The 15,014-nt window shown below is 51.9% G+C and overlaps 1 protein-coding gene across 1 annotated transcript; it reads right to left on the minus strand.

The window, feature by feature from the left end:
* Positions 1 to 4,259: 4,259 nt before the first annotated feature.
* Positions 4,260 to 14,996, minus strand: ZMAT2 (zinc finger matrin-type 2). Its single transcript, XM_039559456.1, has 6 exons — positions 14,894 to 14,996; positions 11,023 to 11,116; positions 10,439 to 10,562; positions 9,332 to 9,405; positions 7,198 to 7,343; positions 4,260 to 5,712 (listed from the first exon to the last, which is right to left on the minus strand). Exons 1-6 carry the CDS (start codon positions 14,909 to 14,911, stop codon positions 5,569 to 5,571), a joined length of 600 nt encoding a protein of 199 aa, XP_039415390.1. The 5' UTR covers positions 14,912 to 14,996; the 3' UTR covers positions 4,260 to 5,568.
* Positions 14,997 to 15,014: the final 18 nt, after the last annotated feature.

A 15,014-nucleotide genomic window follows, 5' to 3' on the forward strand; every position in this document is an offset into this window, starting at 1 on the left:
CCTGGGATAGGTTGGTGGTTTCAGAAGGGAATTGCAGGAAAAGGCATGTCCTCCTTTATCCCCATTTCTAAAATCCTAATTCTTCCAGTCCTGGGCAGATATGGGGATGTTTCCTGCTTCCCTGTCCCTTCTTTCACTTCATTTCTCTGTCTCTATTCCCAGGATAGGGACCACCTCTACCTTCCCACTCTCCCCTGGTCCATGCCAGGGACTCTGTCCCCCTGAGACACACCCCACCATCCCCATCTTCTCCTGGGAGCTTTGCAGATCCTCCAGGTCTCCCTTTTCTCCCCCACCAGCCCTACTTCTTTCCTCTCTGTCTGAGAGATCAGTCATCGAGGGTGTCAACGCACACGCACCCGACTCCCCCGGGAGGATGGGGAGCTGGAAGCTGGGGGTGGTGTTCTGCTGCGAGAAGGCAAAGCTGCCATCAGCAGCCGCTTTGATCTGGAGACAATTACAGACGAGTGTAGGACCCTGCTCCACTCAGCCAATAAATAATGGAATTTGTGTGTTGACACAGACAGATTTCCCCCAAACTGTCAGAGAAGGGGAGACAGAGTGAGTGAACGGGAGCCCGAGAGGCTGGAGGGAAGGGGAGAGAAGCAGGAAGGAGAAGGAATGAAGCAGGCCTGTGGGAAAAGAGGGAGAAGGGAAAAAAAAGAACTTTGGGAAGGCAACACTGATGGGGGGAGCTGGGCAGGGAGGAGAAGGAGCCTAAGGAACACATATTTGCACAGGGGAAGGAAAATCAAGACAGGAACTGTGGGTGGAAAGGGGGGGGGGAGTGCTGCATATGCAGCTGGAAGCAGAGGGGAAAAAAATCTGAAGGTGGAAAAGAAAGAGAAGGAGGAACAAAGGCATGGCAGTGTCCCCGGGGCTCCCGGGCTGCCTGGCAGATCACACGCTCTCCGAGCAGGGACCATATTCCCGCAGCCCTCCGCAGAGCGGCCCTGACCCCCCCGAGGCGCTCAGCACTGCGGAGCTGGCGATGGGGAGGCACGCATGAGTTGGTGAAATGGTGCCACTGGTGCGCAGCCAACAGCAGAAATTTGCTCTGAGATCACAAGTCCCTGAAAAACCTCCTGTGGATGCCCCGTCCCCATGCTCCTCCTGCTCCTCCCCATCTCCCTCTCCCTGCTCCCTCTCCAGCCTGGAGCTGTTTGTTCTCTGGCTGGTGATGGTTTTGTACTTCACTTACAACAAAGTAAAGCCTCCCTTGTGCTCAGGAGCTCCACACCGAGCCCAGCAGAAACCATCCATCCAGCAACCCTCCAACCTGGATGCAGCAACAGACCTGACAGGGATGGGGGAGGCACTGGGGTTGTCTCCTTCCTCCCAGTTTGGAACACTCAAGAGCCCTGTTTGTTCCCTCTTGGTCCCATCTGTGGCCTGAGCTGGCTCAGCCCCAGAAATTGAGTGTGTGGAGTATGGCCCAACCTGCTGAGGTCTCCAGGCCAAGCACCACTTCACTGTGTGTGTCTGTGGCTCCTAGCTCGATCCTTTTTGCTGAAACAGGCATCCAAGTTTCCCATCCAAGCTCCAGATGGGAAGCAAATACCTCTCAGCCCAGGGATTTTCCCCTCTACAAATCTTCACCTCACCCTATCTCTGCCTCCCACCCCTTCCTGAACCAATGCCCAGAGGAGCTGTGGCTGCTCCATCCCTGGAAGGGTTCAAGGCCAGGTTGGATGGGGCTTGGAGCAATCTGGTCTAGTGGAAGGGGTCCCTGCCCATGGCAGGGGGTGGAACTGGCTGATCTCCAAGGTCCCTTCCAACCCAAACTATTCCAGGATCCTATGATTCCTATTCCCTTTTGCAGCAACACCAGGGGCTGAACCTTTGCCCTTGCACAGATCAGATTCTCCCCTGCGGGCCCTTGTTCCCCCCACATGAGGAAAGCAGGACAGGATACAGATTGGGCCAAGCATTGACTGATCCAGGTGGCTCTCAGTGTCCATAGAGCTGGGAGGGTGCAGGAATACTGGCTCTGGAGTTGTGTGGGATGGTGCCACAGCAGGTTGACTGATGGGAGTGTGGGAGACCCAGGAGCTTCAACAGAGCAGGGGTTGGTGGCACAGACTCCCAGCGCCACTGCACCAGATCAAATCCAGGCAGGAGGGAGGGTTTCCAGGGATATTGCCTATGGATGTTGTTTAGCTTTAACGTTGGGAAATGGCAGGAATGCCTGCCTAACTGGGGCAGCAGTAGCTTGTGGCCTGAGCAGTGGGAGGACTGGAGCTCCTGCCAAGCGTTTAAATCTTTCAGGATGTAAAACTGGTGTAAATCACTGGAAAGACAGGTCTTTCTGCTAATAAAGTCACAGGGAATGATTCAGCTAGCCCAGACAGGGTAACACACAGAGCCAGGCTGGGACGCCTTCTCCAGAATCACTTCAGGTCCCTGGTCCCAGTCATTTTACTGGGATGGTGGGAATGCTGCTGCTGCTGCTCATCTAGTCCCACGCAGGATGCGAGGAGAGTGAGGGCAAGGTGGATCAGCAAGAGAGGGCAGGGTTGAGGAAGTGCCCAGAAGCCTCCCAGGGTGCCCAGGAAGGGAAGAAAGAAGAGCAGCGGGGTATTCGTGCTCAGCCCCTCCATGAGGCCTCAGCCCTTCATCCCAGGATGAGGCCAGGGAAGAGGTCTGGGAAAGAGGAAGTGGAGGTGGCAAGAGAGATTTGTGTTTTTTCTGGGGTCTGCTGTGACACCCAAACACTGCCATCAATATTTAGTGGGATGGAGGCAAGGGAGGCCAGTTCAAGCTGAGCACAGTCCCCAGCCTTCCTCCAGGTCCTCCAAGCCACAGGTCACGAGCAACTTGCACCTCTGCCCAGGCACTGCGAACAAGCACCAAGGTGGCTCCAGGCACCTCAAAGCACTTTCAGGTTGAGAGCAGGCAGGACATCCCAGCCTGGATGAGCAAACCATGCAAAATGTCTCTCCTTACTCCACCAGATCCCAGTTCTAATTTGTGGAAGAGCTAATGAGAACCAGTAGGGGCAGAGCACCCTGGCCCTGTTCACTGGTGAGGAGGAAAGCTGCAGAACTGGGTGTTCTCCACCTCCAAGTAAAACCCCAAGTCCTGACCCATACGGGCACATCCAGCACCTTAAATTCAACATGGAGATGGTGAGTGCTAACAAAGAGTCATGGAGAACCACTGCTCCAGCACTGAGGGCTGAGAGCCAGGGGTTAACACCTCGCTAAGCAGCCGTGGGAGCAAAGAGTTAACATGGCTGGTACAGGGAATGTTATCTGTCTCTTCTCTAAATATTATTTCCTCCCATGAAACCAGCTTTTCATCCTTGGCTAGAGGCAGCTCCCGCTGCTGGGAATCCAGCAGGAGCTTGTATCTGCTGCCGCACACACCACTGCTCCCAGCAAGCTGCCGAGACAAAGAGCTGCGCTCCCCTGGCGCGAGCAGCCCCAGCACAGGGAGCTGGAGCTGGGGCTTTGGCCCCCAGGGTGCAGGTGGCCTCGGGATGGGCTTGGGGACAGGCTTTACACCAAAGAGGAATCTCATTAATGAAAGCACTGCACTGTGGAGGGATTTCCTCCCTTTCTTGCAGGGACCAGGAACAGCAGGCAGGGATGGGCAGGGCCAAGTGGCAGGAGGCCGTGCAAACCTCACCACCACCCCAGGAAGGTTTTTGTGAGGCTGCCCATTTCACACCTCACCGCTTGGGTGTGCCAGGATGGACAAGAACATCAGGATACACCGTGGGAAAACCAAGACAGCAGTCACTGGCTCCAAGGTCACAAGCTGGAAAAGATGGGGGCTGTGGGGCAGCCTCTGCCCCCTTCTCAGCAGTGCCAACTGAATGGCTGCGTTGAGGGGCTGGGTGTCTGCAAAGCTGGTGGCTGGAATAAAATGGCTGCTGTTAAATCTTCTCTGAAACATCCTAAACTTTTAATGTGTATGAAACCACGGCAGCATCCCTTTCGCACCCCGGAGGGCACAAAGGCGCGAGCGTCTCCGCTCTCCCATTCAGCCAGAGCCACGTGCTGCAGCCTGAACAGCGCTAGGAACGTGGCTGGAATGAAAGTTGCCCTCCCAGCCCGTGTGTTCAGAGAGCCGAAGTCAAAGGATTGCCAAGTTAAAAGGGTCAAACCTCCAAGGACAGCTGTATCTGACTGGCTATATATCATTTCAATAGCATCTTCAACGGGGATTATAATCTGAATTGAAGCGGAAAGACCTGAGGCAATGAAGCTGTCAGCAGGCTAAGATTAAGGAATTAAAACAGCAGCACAACATTACAGGATTTGTTCTAGATGTATTAGAAAGAGCAGGCTAAATACTGCAGCCTTCCCCAGGCTGGAAATTTCATACGAGCACGGAGAAGGGCAAGCACAAGGATTTCATCAATATACATAAAAAGAGAGAGGAGAGCGAGACAGAGCTACGAAAACCCAGCCATGCAAAATATAAATCCTAACTGCAGATGGAAATGAGTCACACAAGGTTTGACTGAGGTAAATAAAAGCAGAAATGAAGTGGATTTAGGGGGAGGCAGAGGTGAAAAGACACTGACAGCCAGTAGACAGGAAAAAAATGGCCCTTAATATACTAAGACTGGTAAAATCTGGAACACAGCCCAGCCTGTCTTGGACTGCCTGATGGGAAGCAAGGTCCCAGCCCTGAACTCCCTTCCCCATCCATATTCTTACACCCATCTCCAGAATTACTTTAAAAAGCTAAGAATGATGGCAGTGGCCTGCCTAGGGCAGCTGGGAGCTGAGCCAGGAGAGGAGGGCACACAGCTTGCCTCTGCCACCATTGGGGTCCCCAGAAGGCTATCCCAGCTTTGTGTTGCTGGGAGACACCAGCAGCTCTTCTCAGTGGGAAATAGAAGTTCTCAAAATAAAGAAGGCATCAAATTCCCACCAAAGGGCCAATTAAAACGTTCCATTTATTTCTGGCAAATTGTACACAACTTTCTTTCATTGGCTGTATCCTAGACCAGTCATGGGGAGGAATTTCTCCCCTACCTTAAACATACTGAAATTATGGGATCAAACACAAAGAAAATGAGGGAAGTCTCCCTTGCAGATAAAACACACAGGAAAGTTTCAGCAATCCAGACTCCATGCAGCCACCAGCTCTGCTCAGCACAAGCCATAAAGATGCACCTCTCACACTGCTTACTGTGGCGCATTTCCTTCCATTATGAGCCTAAAAGCAACTGACTCCCTCCAGCATCTCAAACACAGCCTGGGTGACAAGTAGGGCCTGGTTGACAACTAGATTAGTCCTGAACCAGGCCAACTGTGCAGAATGGCTGCACTTTATTGACAAAAAAAATGTACCCAACAGAGCACTTCCCTGCACACACACGGCCACAGAGCAGCTGAGCAGCCAGATCTAGGACACAGAAGGAGAAGGGAAGCTAATGAGAGGCAGAGCTTGATCTGCAGCACAGGTAGAGCATGGAATTGCTTTTCAACTCTTCCAGCCAACTTCTACTGGGAGATTTACATACAAGTCCTCAATCAAGTCTTTGAAGTGTTATCCAGAGTTCCCTGGGTAAAAACAAGCTGTTTAGGAAAGAGGAGAGTCCGGAGCTGCTCAGTGGTTCTTTTTGGTTGAGCCAAAACCAGAGAAACCCATCACAGCTGCCATTTCATCATCCTCTTCAAAGGTCAGATCTTCCTCCGCCCGCCTCTTCTTCTCTCTCTGCTTCTCCTTCTTGTAGGCTTTGGCCTTCTCCTCCTGCAGCAAGGGACACAACAGCAAAACAATTTGCACCTCCTGAGCTGAAGGAGTTTTGAGACACCAGGTACTGCACAGTTAACACAAATCCTGCCCACAGCTGCCAAGTTGTGCCTGAGGAAATAAACGAACAGCAGAAATCCTGGCCTGCAGTCTTCAAGGAGGAAGTTTACCAGTGAATCCAGACCACCCCATGTCCCAGGCCAAGAGCAGAGCCACATATACAAATTGACAAAAGGAAGCATTATGAAACTCTTTTCTGAGCAAACATCACAAGTTTTGCCTGGAATTAAGGCTGAGGCAAGAAGGAGCTGGTTTAAAAGCAGGAGGCCATTCCCTTGTCCAACGCTTCATGCCAGTGACTGTGATGCCTGTTGGCTCCCAGCCTGGCTGAGTGACAGCTGCTCACTGGAACAGAAGCCGAAGCTCTGAGCAGCTTTGAGGGGGGTTTTGGCATCAAAGAGTTTGCGCTGCTCTAATCAAAGTGTTTTGCTCTATGAGGATCATGAGCCCTGGAATGGAGCCAGGTTTGTACCGGGTGACACCGAAGGATGGCTTCAGCTCCCAACTTAGCAACTGCTCCCACCCTTCTCATCACCATCTGCTGTACCACAGCCCCTGACACACAGCTGTGCCCTGGAGAAAGCTACACCAGGAGTTGCTGCTGATTTCCTTCTTGCCATCCATTGACTGGCAGCAGCTTTTCAACCCACAGCACTCCCTTTGCTACTGGGGCACCTCCCTCCTATCCCTTAAATGGATGGGGCTCAGCAGCACCACATCCTGCCTGAGAGCAGAGCATGGGGCTGCTCTGTGAGTACCCTGAAGAGCTCCCCTGTGGTGAAGCAAAGCTCAGGGCTTGGGCAGGGAGACTCCAACAGGCAGTGATTTATAACCTTGGGTTATGTCGCTGCTGATAGAGGAGAAGCAGCCATAGAAGCTTCTCAGCTGCCAGACCTTTGTTGGGTCTTCAATTAAACTTGATTTTTGTGTTTATTAACACCTAAGCCCCAGTTTTGAGAGAAATCTGCTTTTATTATCTCCTCACACATCTCCCACCACACCATACCACTCACAAAGCCCTTCTACACTTGGGGAGGCCACACAGAAGCAAGTGCCATGTGGAGGGGGATTCCAGCAATCCTAAGAACTGTGGAAGATAATGGATGAAGATGCAGACCTGCTACCAGACCACACAAGTTCCAACACAACCAGTGGGAGACAAAAAATGGGCTTATGCTGTTCTCAGTGGAAATCTGAACCATCAAAAGTTATCCTCGCACAGAAAGAGGGGAAAAGCGTTTCCAGGGACAGCAATACAAACTTTTCAAAAGCAAAGAAACAAACCCCACTCATAGGAGCAGATGAGAAGCCCACGCTACCAAGAACAACACTTCTGAGGAACAAGACTAGGAAGCAGGGTTGATTTGGCCCCAAAACATGTTTCTGGGGAGCTTTGCTTCCTCAGTTGTTGCCCAGACTCACCTCCTCACGGAGTTCCTTCATCCTCTCCTCAAAGTCATAGTCCTTCTGCTTCTCCTCCATCTTCTTCTTGTTCACCTCAAAGCGTTTCTTCACCTGGTCCAGCGTGGAACGCTCCACCCGCATGGACATGCCCAGATTCCTCTGGTCTGGAGAACAGCAGTGGAATCAGCAGTGCTCAGCAACACTTCAGTGTTCTGCACAAAGCCTCCATCCCTGATCCCGATTTAAACACCACAGCACCATCTTCCTGCCTGTCATCCATCCCCTCAAAGCAGCTTCCAGGGCCAGACTAAGGATTTCTTAGGTGGGAGAGGTGGGCTTTAGGGGCATACGATAACCCATACAAGAGGGCCACAACAATCCAAAGACTGCTTGTAACAAGAACACAGACTATTCTTTAAAGGTTCCTTATTTGGATGCTCCCTGTCATGTTGGTGCTCTGATGTTTCAGGAAATCTTGGACCAGTGGAATAAAAAAGGGTTGGAGTGTTGAAAAAGGAGCCAGAATAAAACTGACAGGCTGGCATCTCTCAGCTGTGGGTGATGCTAAACAAGACATGAGTGGCACTCAGAGATCCTGATTACACAGGACATTCCTAGCTAAAGCAGAGAATACAAAGTCAGGCCTCTGATTCAGTAGCTCTTTAGAGCAGATTCACAGTTTTTCACTTGTGGGTAAGCCTGTGCTGATGGAGCCACCCCCAGAAATGTCTCCAACCCACATTCCTGAGTGGATCCAAACAGCCTGTTCACTCCAGCAGCCGTGCACAGGTTTGTCCGAGGGATGCAGCAACACTTGGAAGATTAAACTACACACCAGAAATTAGTAAAAGGGCTGCCAAGAACAAGCAGGTTTGAGCCAGATTTATGGGCTGGTTTAAAAGTTCCCAGACACACTCATACTAAGGTACTGTGCAATCAGCCACTTTCCAACCCCAGCTCAACCCTGCATCTCATGCCCATCCACACAGCCATGCCAGGATTTTTGATTCCAGATTCTCTCAAATGAACTTCTTGCTAATCTCCCAACAAGGCATGTCAAACAAGGCACGTAAGCACCTTCCCCCCGTTCACATAAAAGCACACATTATTACAACACCGTGTTTTCTTTTCTGAGCTACAGAAAACCAGTCCTCAGGTTTCTTCTGAACCTCCTATTCTCAAACAGCCCCATGTGCAAGTCTGGAGCACACTCATCCCTGCCTACTTGTAAAGGGGTCATTTTCTGACTTCTACAAGGAGCCAAAAACACCTTCATGAGCAGGAGCAAAGTGTGTCAGTTTGTCCTGCTGCTCCTTTACTTTCTGTACATTCCCCACTCTCTGAACATGTCAAGAAGCAATACCCACAGTCAGGTCAACGAGGGTATAGCCCTCTTTTCCAGGTTAAACACATTACGGGAATGGACTGATAAACTGGGAGTTCTTTCCCCTTGTCCTTATCTTGACTTAACTGCATCATCACAAAGTGGAGACAAGAAGAAGAGTGAGGTACAGGACACCACCACCACCACACTGCTGGACACAGCTCCAGGGTCAAACTGCCCCACTCCTGCCTTCACTCATCCTCTGCCTCCATCCTCACAAGGCCTGATCCATACTCTGGAGCTCAGGCACCAGCCAGTTCTGAGCTTTATACTCAATATCTAGAAAGAGAAGTTTCTGACGCAAAAATGGGCCAGTCCCAGACCTTTTACTTATCTAAGTACTTCTTTACAGTTTCAGTGCTGTAAAAAGCCTCTCTCCAGATTTACAGAGGAGACATCATGATTTGTGGGGTGGACTAGATGACCTCTGAGGGTTCCTTCCAACCCAAACTATTCCAGGATTTGCTGACCCTGGGTTTCTCACAGCATGAGAAAACATCACATGATGGGTGGGGAAAATATGTCCACCAACCAGAGTACACCAACCAGTGTTTCTGCTGGGCTTATTCCACAAAAGTGGTCCAGCACTCTGGAAGGTGTCAGGAGATCAGGGCAGCACCTCCACAGCTCTCATAACGAGCTTCTGCATCCTGATCCCCTAAGCTCCCTGATCCATGGATAAGTGTTCCGCCCTCAGACATGGGTGACAAAAGGAACAGTCCCTCCAACTCAACCAACCCTCCAATGAGGCAAAGAAATGGTCCTTACGTTTTTTGCCATTGATGTGATCCAAGAAGTTAATGGAATCTTTCACCACGCAGTCACATACATTACAGTAATACCTGTCAGGAGAGACAGGAAAAATGAACCCCAAAGTATGAGACAAAGCTCAACCCACAGAACAGCTGCCTGAGACAATCTGAATGTCACCTGGACACTTCTCCAAGACAAGAGGGCCCCAGTGAGGACACACCCCGATGGACAGGGCTGCCATGGAGGTACCAACCCTTAAGCTGATGCCCCTCTGATATGATAGAAATCAAATTCTGAGCTGCTCTGCAAGACACCAGCCACAGCATCTTCCCCTTCCAGTCACACCCCACTGGGTGGGATGGACTTTGTGACACAGCCTGCCCTCCCCCAAGGCAGGGTTGGCCACTAGCCCAGGTTTCCATGCCACAGCCTCTCACCTGGCTGCAAGGTAAGCGCTACCATCCCTATCACCTCACAGAGCAAGTCCCTGATGAGCACAGTAGTGCTTTCTGCCCATCTTAAGAGCTGCTGCAAAAGTCCAGCCAGGGCCTGAACTGCCATCCTTGGATGCTGTCCACGGCTGCACATCTCCCTGGCACTACTGCCCAGGGAGACACTAACAGACTCATTCCTGAGGTAACACAAACTCAACACATTCTTTTCACGCTCTTGATGGCTTAGGGTGAGCTCAGAACCCTTTCAGACTGTGGTGGAACACGATCCACACAAACAGTGGCCCAACACCATTCCTAAGAACAGTTGTCTGGATGTTTTTCCCATTCCTGGTGCACAGAAATCCAAATTAGCAGCAGTCCTGGTCTCAGTGCAAGCAGGCCTGGCTAAAGAAACCCAAGCAGGCAGCAGAGATCTGCCTCTGTTGGTCCTACAGGTGGGCGACACTGACACCAAGGAATAATGTCCAAAGGGGCTCAGCCTGCTGGGTGTCTTCCATATGTTACCCCAGGAGACACAATTTAGGTGTAGAAAAATGCAGCCCCACCATCCCAGGCTCCAAATAGAAAAGGACACCAGCTCCTGGTGCCCTTTGAGGGGTCCCTGCTGTGTCATAGCTTCCCAGTCTAACCAGCATGACTCTGAGACTTCAACAAGACCACAGCCTACCCTCCCATCTCTGACTGAGGGGTAGTTTTGGTGATGACAATGGTTTTCCCCAGCTTGGATTCCAGGTCCACTTTGTAGTCTCGGTGCCGCAGAAGTTCCCTTTTGACGGGCTGAGCGGGTTTGCCTAAAACACAAACAAAAGGTCAAGCTTGACATGCTGGATTTCATGTTCCCCTTGGTGAAGAGGGGCCTGCTGGGTAATTGGGACTGCCTAATTCATGCAGAAAATGCACCTTTGTTTTTAAATCAGTAAAGGATATAATTTCCTGCTCACTGTTTCCTGGTTCCTATTAGAACCAGGTACATCTCTGAGGTATCTCCAGCTCTGACCTGAGTCATATTCTGAGATCTTGTTTCCAGCAGCTGATTGTTCCCCTCCTTCCCCAAAGAAGAGTCAGCCCCTGGAAAAATTCTCACTAATTTCTTTTGTCAAAAAATTATACTCAGTGGCAAACACAGGAGTAAGGATAGGAGCAAGCCAGCTCTTTCCCTTCGGGACTTGACTTCTCATGGCTCTCTCCCTCCCAAACTCCAGGGGTTTGGGAGCCTCACTGCCAATTCAGCACAGCCAGCACACTACTCACCATCTTTCTTTTCTCTCTCCTCCGTGAGCCGCTTCTCTGCAAGTTTCTCATACTCATCCTTGTCCCACTTCCGGCGGAAGTCCAGGTTCTTGGTCTGGGAGAGAAACAAAGTTCATTAACATTTGTTATACAGTCTGATCACCTCTGAAGGGGTAAAGAGGTGGAATCACTTGGCCTGTGAGGTCAGTGCAGTAAATTAGGAGAATTATATTATATCCCCACGTTCTCTGTCTTCCATCTAGGAATTATGGATGTGGTTTAAGATAATCACTCTCAGCATGCCTCTAGCTACTACTAGAATAATTTCAGAGCACTGAAAGAAGAAATGAGTTAATCTTAACAACTCCTGAGATGATCATCCAGGCTTTTGCCTTGAAAAGCAGACTCGAATGGGATTGAAACAGCTTGATCTAAGGCCTGGGAAGCATCCCCCGACAAACACAGCAGTAGGATTACACCTCCTTCCAGAAGTCAAAAGAACCCAAGTTGCAATGTCAGACAAAGAAGCTGTAAAACACAGCCTGAGCTATAGAGTTTGATTACACTGCAGGAGCAGGGAAGGCTGTGCCTGTCTGCTCTCAGCAGTGTGTTACAGGCATCAAAGTGCCGAGTTTGCCATGAAATCACAGGCACCAGTGTGGGATTTCCAAGCGAGCACATGTACAAGCAAACCAGAACAAGCTCTGAAACCCTGTCTGTCAAGGCAGGGCTTGGAGGTACCAGGGAAGCACCTGTACAAAATCCACAGGTTTTGCTGTCCTGCTCCTGCAGCTTCACACAGGGAAGGGCAGAAACACCTCCAAGGCATGCTGGCCCTTTGGGAGCTCCACAGAACTATCTGGCAGGGACAGGAACTTTAATAGAATCCTGGAATGATTTGGGTTGAAGGGACCTTAAAGATCATCTTGTTCCACACCCCCTGCCATGGGCAGGGACACCTTCCACTATCCCAGGCTGCTCCAAGCCCCATCCAACCTGGCCTTGAACACTTCCAGGGATGGGGCAGCCCCAGCTGCTCTGGGCACCCTGTGCCAGGGCCTGCCCACCCTCCCAGGGAACAATTCCTTCCCAATATCCCATCCAGCCCTGCCCTCTGGCACTGGGAAGCCATTCCCCCTTGTCCTGTCATTCCATGCCCTTGTTCAAAGTCCTTTTCCAGCTCGCTTGGAGCCCCTTTAGGCACTAGAAGGGGCTCCAAGGTCTCCCTGGACAGAGACTGGTGTTCAGTCTTCCCCAGGCTGAACACCCCCAGTCTCCATAGCAGCCCTTGGAGCATATCCATGGCCTCCTCTGGGCTCACTCCAATAGGTCCATGTCTTTCCTGTGCTGGGGCCCTGGAGCTGGACACAGCATGTGCATGAAGATAGGCTGAATTCAGGTGAAGCTGGCATTGAAGAATACAAAGACTACTTTTTTGGGTGGCTTTTCACCCAGTCCCCAATGCAGAGGGCAGAAGTGATTGGGCAAGAAGTCCTATTCCACTCACATCCACTCTGACCAAACCAGTTCAAGCTCTTCCCAGCGTTTGCCCCATCTGCAGCTCAGGCCCCTGCACTCGGGATCAGTCACGGTTCCACTCAGCCACTTCCTGAATTTCCTGAGCAGATAACTCCCCTTTGGATAGAGCTGCATTTCCCTCAGCACGGCAGGGAGAGCCTCTCAGTTTCACATTAAAGAAAGGACAAGATGTATTTAAAAACACCTCCGGGAGAGAAGGACCCCCCCCACACCCCACCGCCTTCTCCGTTCAGCCAAATCGAGAATCCAATCACAATCCAAAGGACACAAATCCCATTTGGAGCTACAGCAGCAGCACAGCCATTTAAAGTTCTCTCCTCTGGCAATCCTTCAAATGGAACGAACAACTACTGATAGGGATGAAAATGCCTTGGGGAGGCGTAGAAAAATTCTCATTTATTCCCAGAGCTTCTTAAGCACTTTAAGGATGTCGTAACAGGTTTTATTAACCACCCTGAGCAAAAGAAAAGAAAATATCACTGAGTGTAAATTAACGTTTGGGGGTATTTTCCAGACTCTCCTGCATGCCAGGCATTATCACAAATCGTAGCTGGTGGGAGCCTGCAGAGGGGGAGGTTTATTAGCTGCTTCTCTCTCCTGTTGTAATAAAAGGAAAAGAGTCTTTTGCAGCTCTTTTACCAATCTGCCTCATCCAGGCGTGGGGAAAGAAATTAAACTAAACTGCGTGACAAAATCTTGGTTGGACAATATTTGAAGGGATGTTTCTGAATTGCTCTGGTGGAAGCAGTGGGGCTGCAAGCCCCAAAATCTTTATTTCAGAGCTGGTTTTGGGTGACAAGCCTCCTGTTCTCTCTGGAGAGGGACACCAATGATCTGCCCAGTATCAGCAGCAAAGCCTATTAAATGATACAGGAGTCTCCAGCTGGGCTCAATCCAACAGGAATTCTCAGCTGGCAATAAACCACAGGCTCCACCTCCTTCACGGGCAGACATCCTGCTCCTGACCTCCCCCAGCACTGCTCACTTCATGGAATGAATCCTGGAATGGTTTGGATTAGAAGGAACCTTGAAGATCATCCAGTCCCACCCCCCTGTCAAGGGTAGGGACACCTTTCACTATCCCAGTTTGCTCCAAGCCCCATTCAACCTGGCCTTGAACGTTTCCAGGGATGGGGCAGCCACAGCTTCTCTGGGCAGTGCCAGTGCCTCACTTCTCAGTAAATGGGCTCAAGGAAGGAAAGATGGGCCAAAACCCCTCAAAAACACAGTCCCCGTGCTGCTGACAGCTTTGGGATGTCACTGGAGGTGTTCAAACAGCCTGGCTCTCCAGTCAGGCAGCGTCTACCTTACCCATCCCATTTTAGCATTCACAGAATCACTGAGGTTGAAAAAGACCTCCAAGAACATCAAGTCCAAGCTGCGACAGATCCCCACCTTGTGACTCAGCCCAGAGCACTGAGTGGCACACCCAGTCATTCCTTAAACACCTCCAGGGATAGTGACTCCAGCACCTCCCTGGACAGCCCCTTCCAATGCTGGACAACGCTTTCTGGGAAAAAACTCCTCCTGATTTCCAACCTAAACCTCCCCTAGTGCAACTTTTGAGGCTGTTTCCTCTCATCCTGTCACTGGTTGCCTGGGAGCAGAGCCCGACCCCCACCTAGCTGCACCTTCCTGTCAGGGAGTTGCAGAGAGAGGTTTCTCCACCAGGACAGGAAAAAGACAACCCTTTCCCTGGGGAGGGAAGGGAAGGAGCCACCTCCATGAGCCATCGCCCAGCCCCTGGGGATTGGTGGGGTCTCTCCCAGGGGGCTGGAGGTGGGTGGGCATCTCCACCCCGGGGGCTGAGGCAGCTCAGTCTCCTCATGCCCCCTGGCTGGGACAGGCGGAGGTCTGGCCCTAGGATGGGAGGATCAGAGAACCGCTGCGATTTGAAAAAGTCCTCTGAGATCATCGAGTCCAACCTATGACCCAACACCACCGTGCCAACTAGACCAGGGCGCTGAGTGCCACGTTCCGCCGTGTCTCGAACACCTCCAGGGATGGCGACTCCACGACTTCGCTGGTGGGCGGGATCGCCGTGGGACCACCCCACTTCCAGCCCTGAAGGTATCGGGGCCTCTCAGGGGAACCCAAACCTCCCACCGCCCACTCACAGAGGTGTAAAGAGCAGGGATGAGCCCCCTCCCACCCCACACACACTTGCCCACCGCGGCACCCCCGGCCCCGCCACATCCCTCATCCCGCGGCCTGGCAGCGGCTCCGAGCGCGGCGCGGCCCTGCCCCCGGCCCTGCCAAGCCCGGGAGGAGCAGCGGGGGCGGCCGAGCGGCCGGCAGCCCACACTCCGTGGGCAGCCCCGACCCGGAGGACAGCCCCGGCAGCAGCACCTACCCCGCTGCCCGACGCCATGGCGAGCTCAGGGCACAGCACCGGGAACTGTCGCGCGGCGCCGTAAAGCGCGGACGCCCGCCCGGTCACGTGCCCCGCCGCCGTCACGTGCGCGCGCTCCCGG

This window comes from Corvus cornix, chromosome 13 (genome assembly GCF_000738735.6).
Source record: "Corvus cornix cornix isolate S_Up_H32 chromosome 13, ASM73873v5, whole genome shotgun sequence".
Taxonomy (NCBI): domain Eukaryota; kingdom Metazoa; phylum Chordata; class Aves; order Passeriformes; family Corvidae; genus Corvus; species Corvus cornix.

What these genes read in the sequence shown, in the direction of transcription:
- ZMAT2 (XM_039559456.1), bottom strand. An exon ending in CCTCAGTCAGAGATGGGAGG is followed by an intron (nt 9,406 to 10,438) that starts GTAGGCTGTGGT and finishes CTCTCCTGACAG; the next exon opens with GTATTACTGTAATGTATGTG. An exon ending in TCACATCAATGGCAAAAAAC is followed by an intron (nt 7,344 to 9,331) that starts GTAAGGACCATT and finishes GCTGTTCTCCAG; the next exon opens with ACCAGAGGAATCTGGGCATG.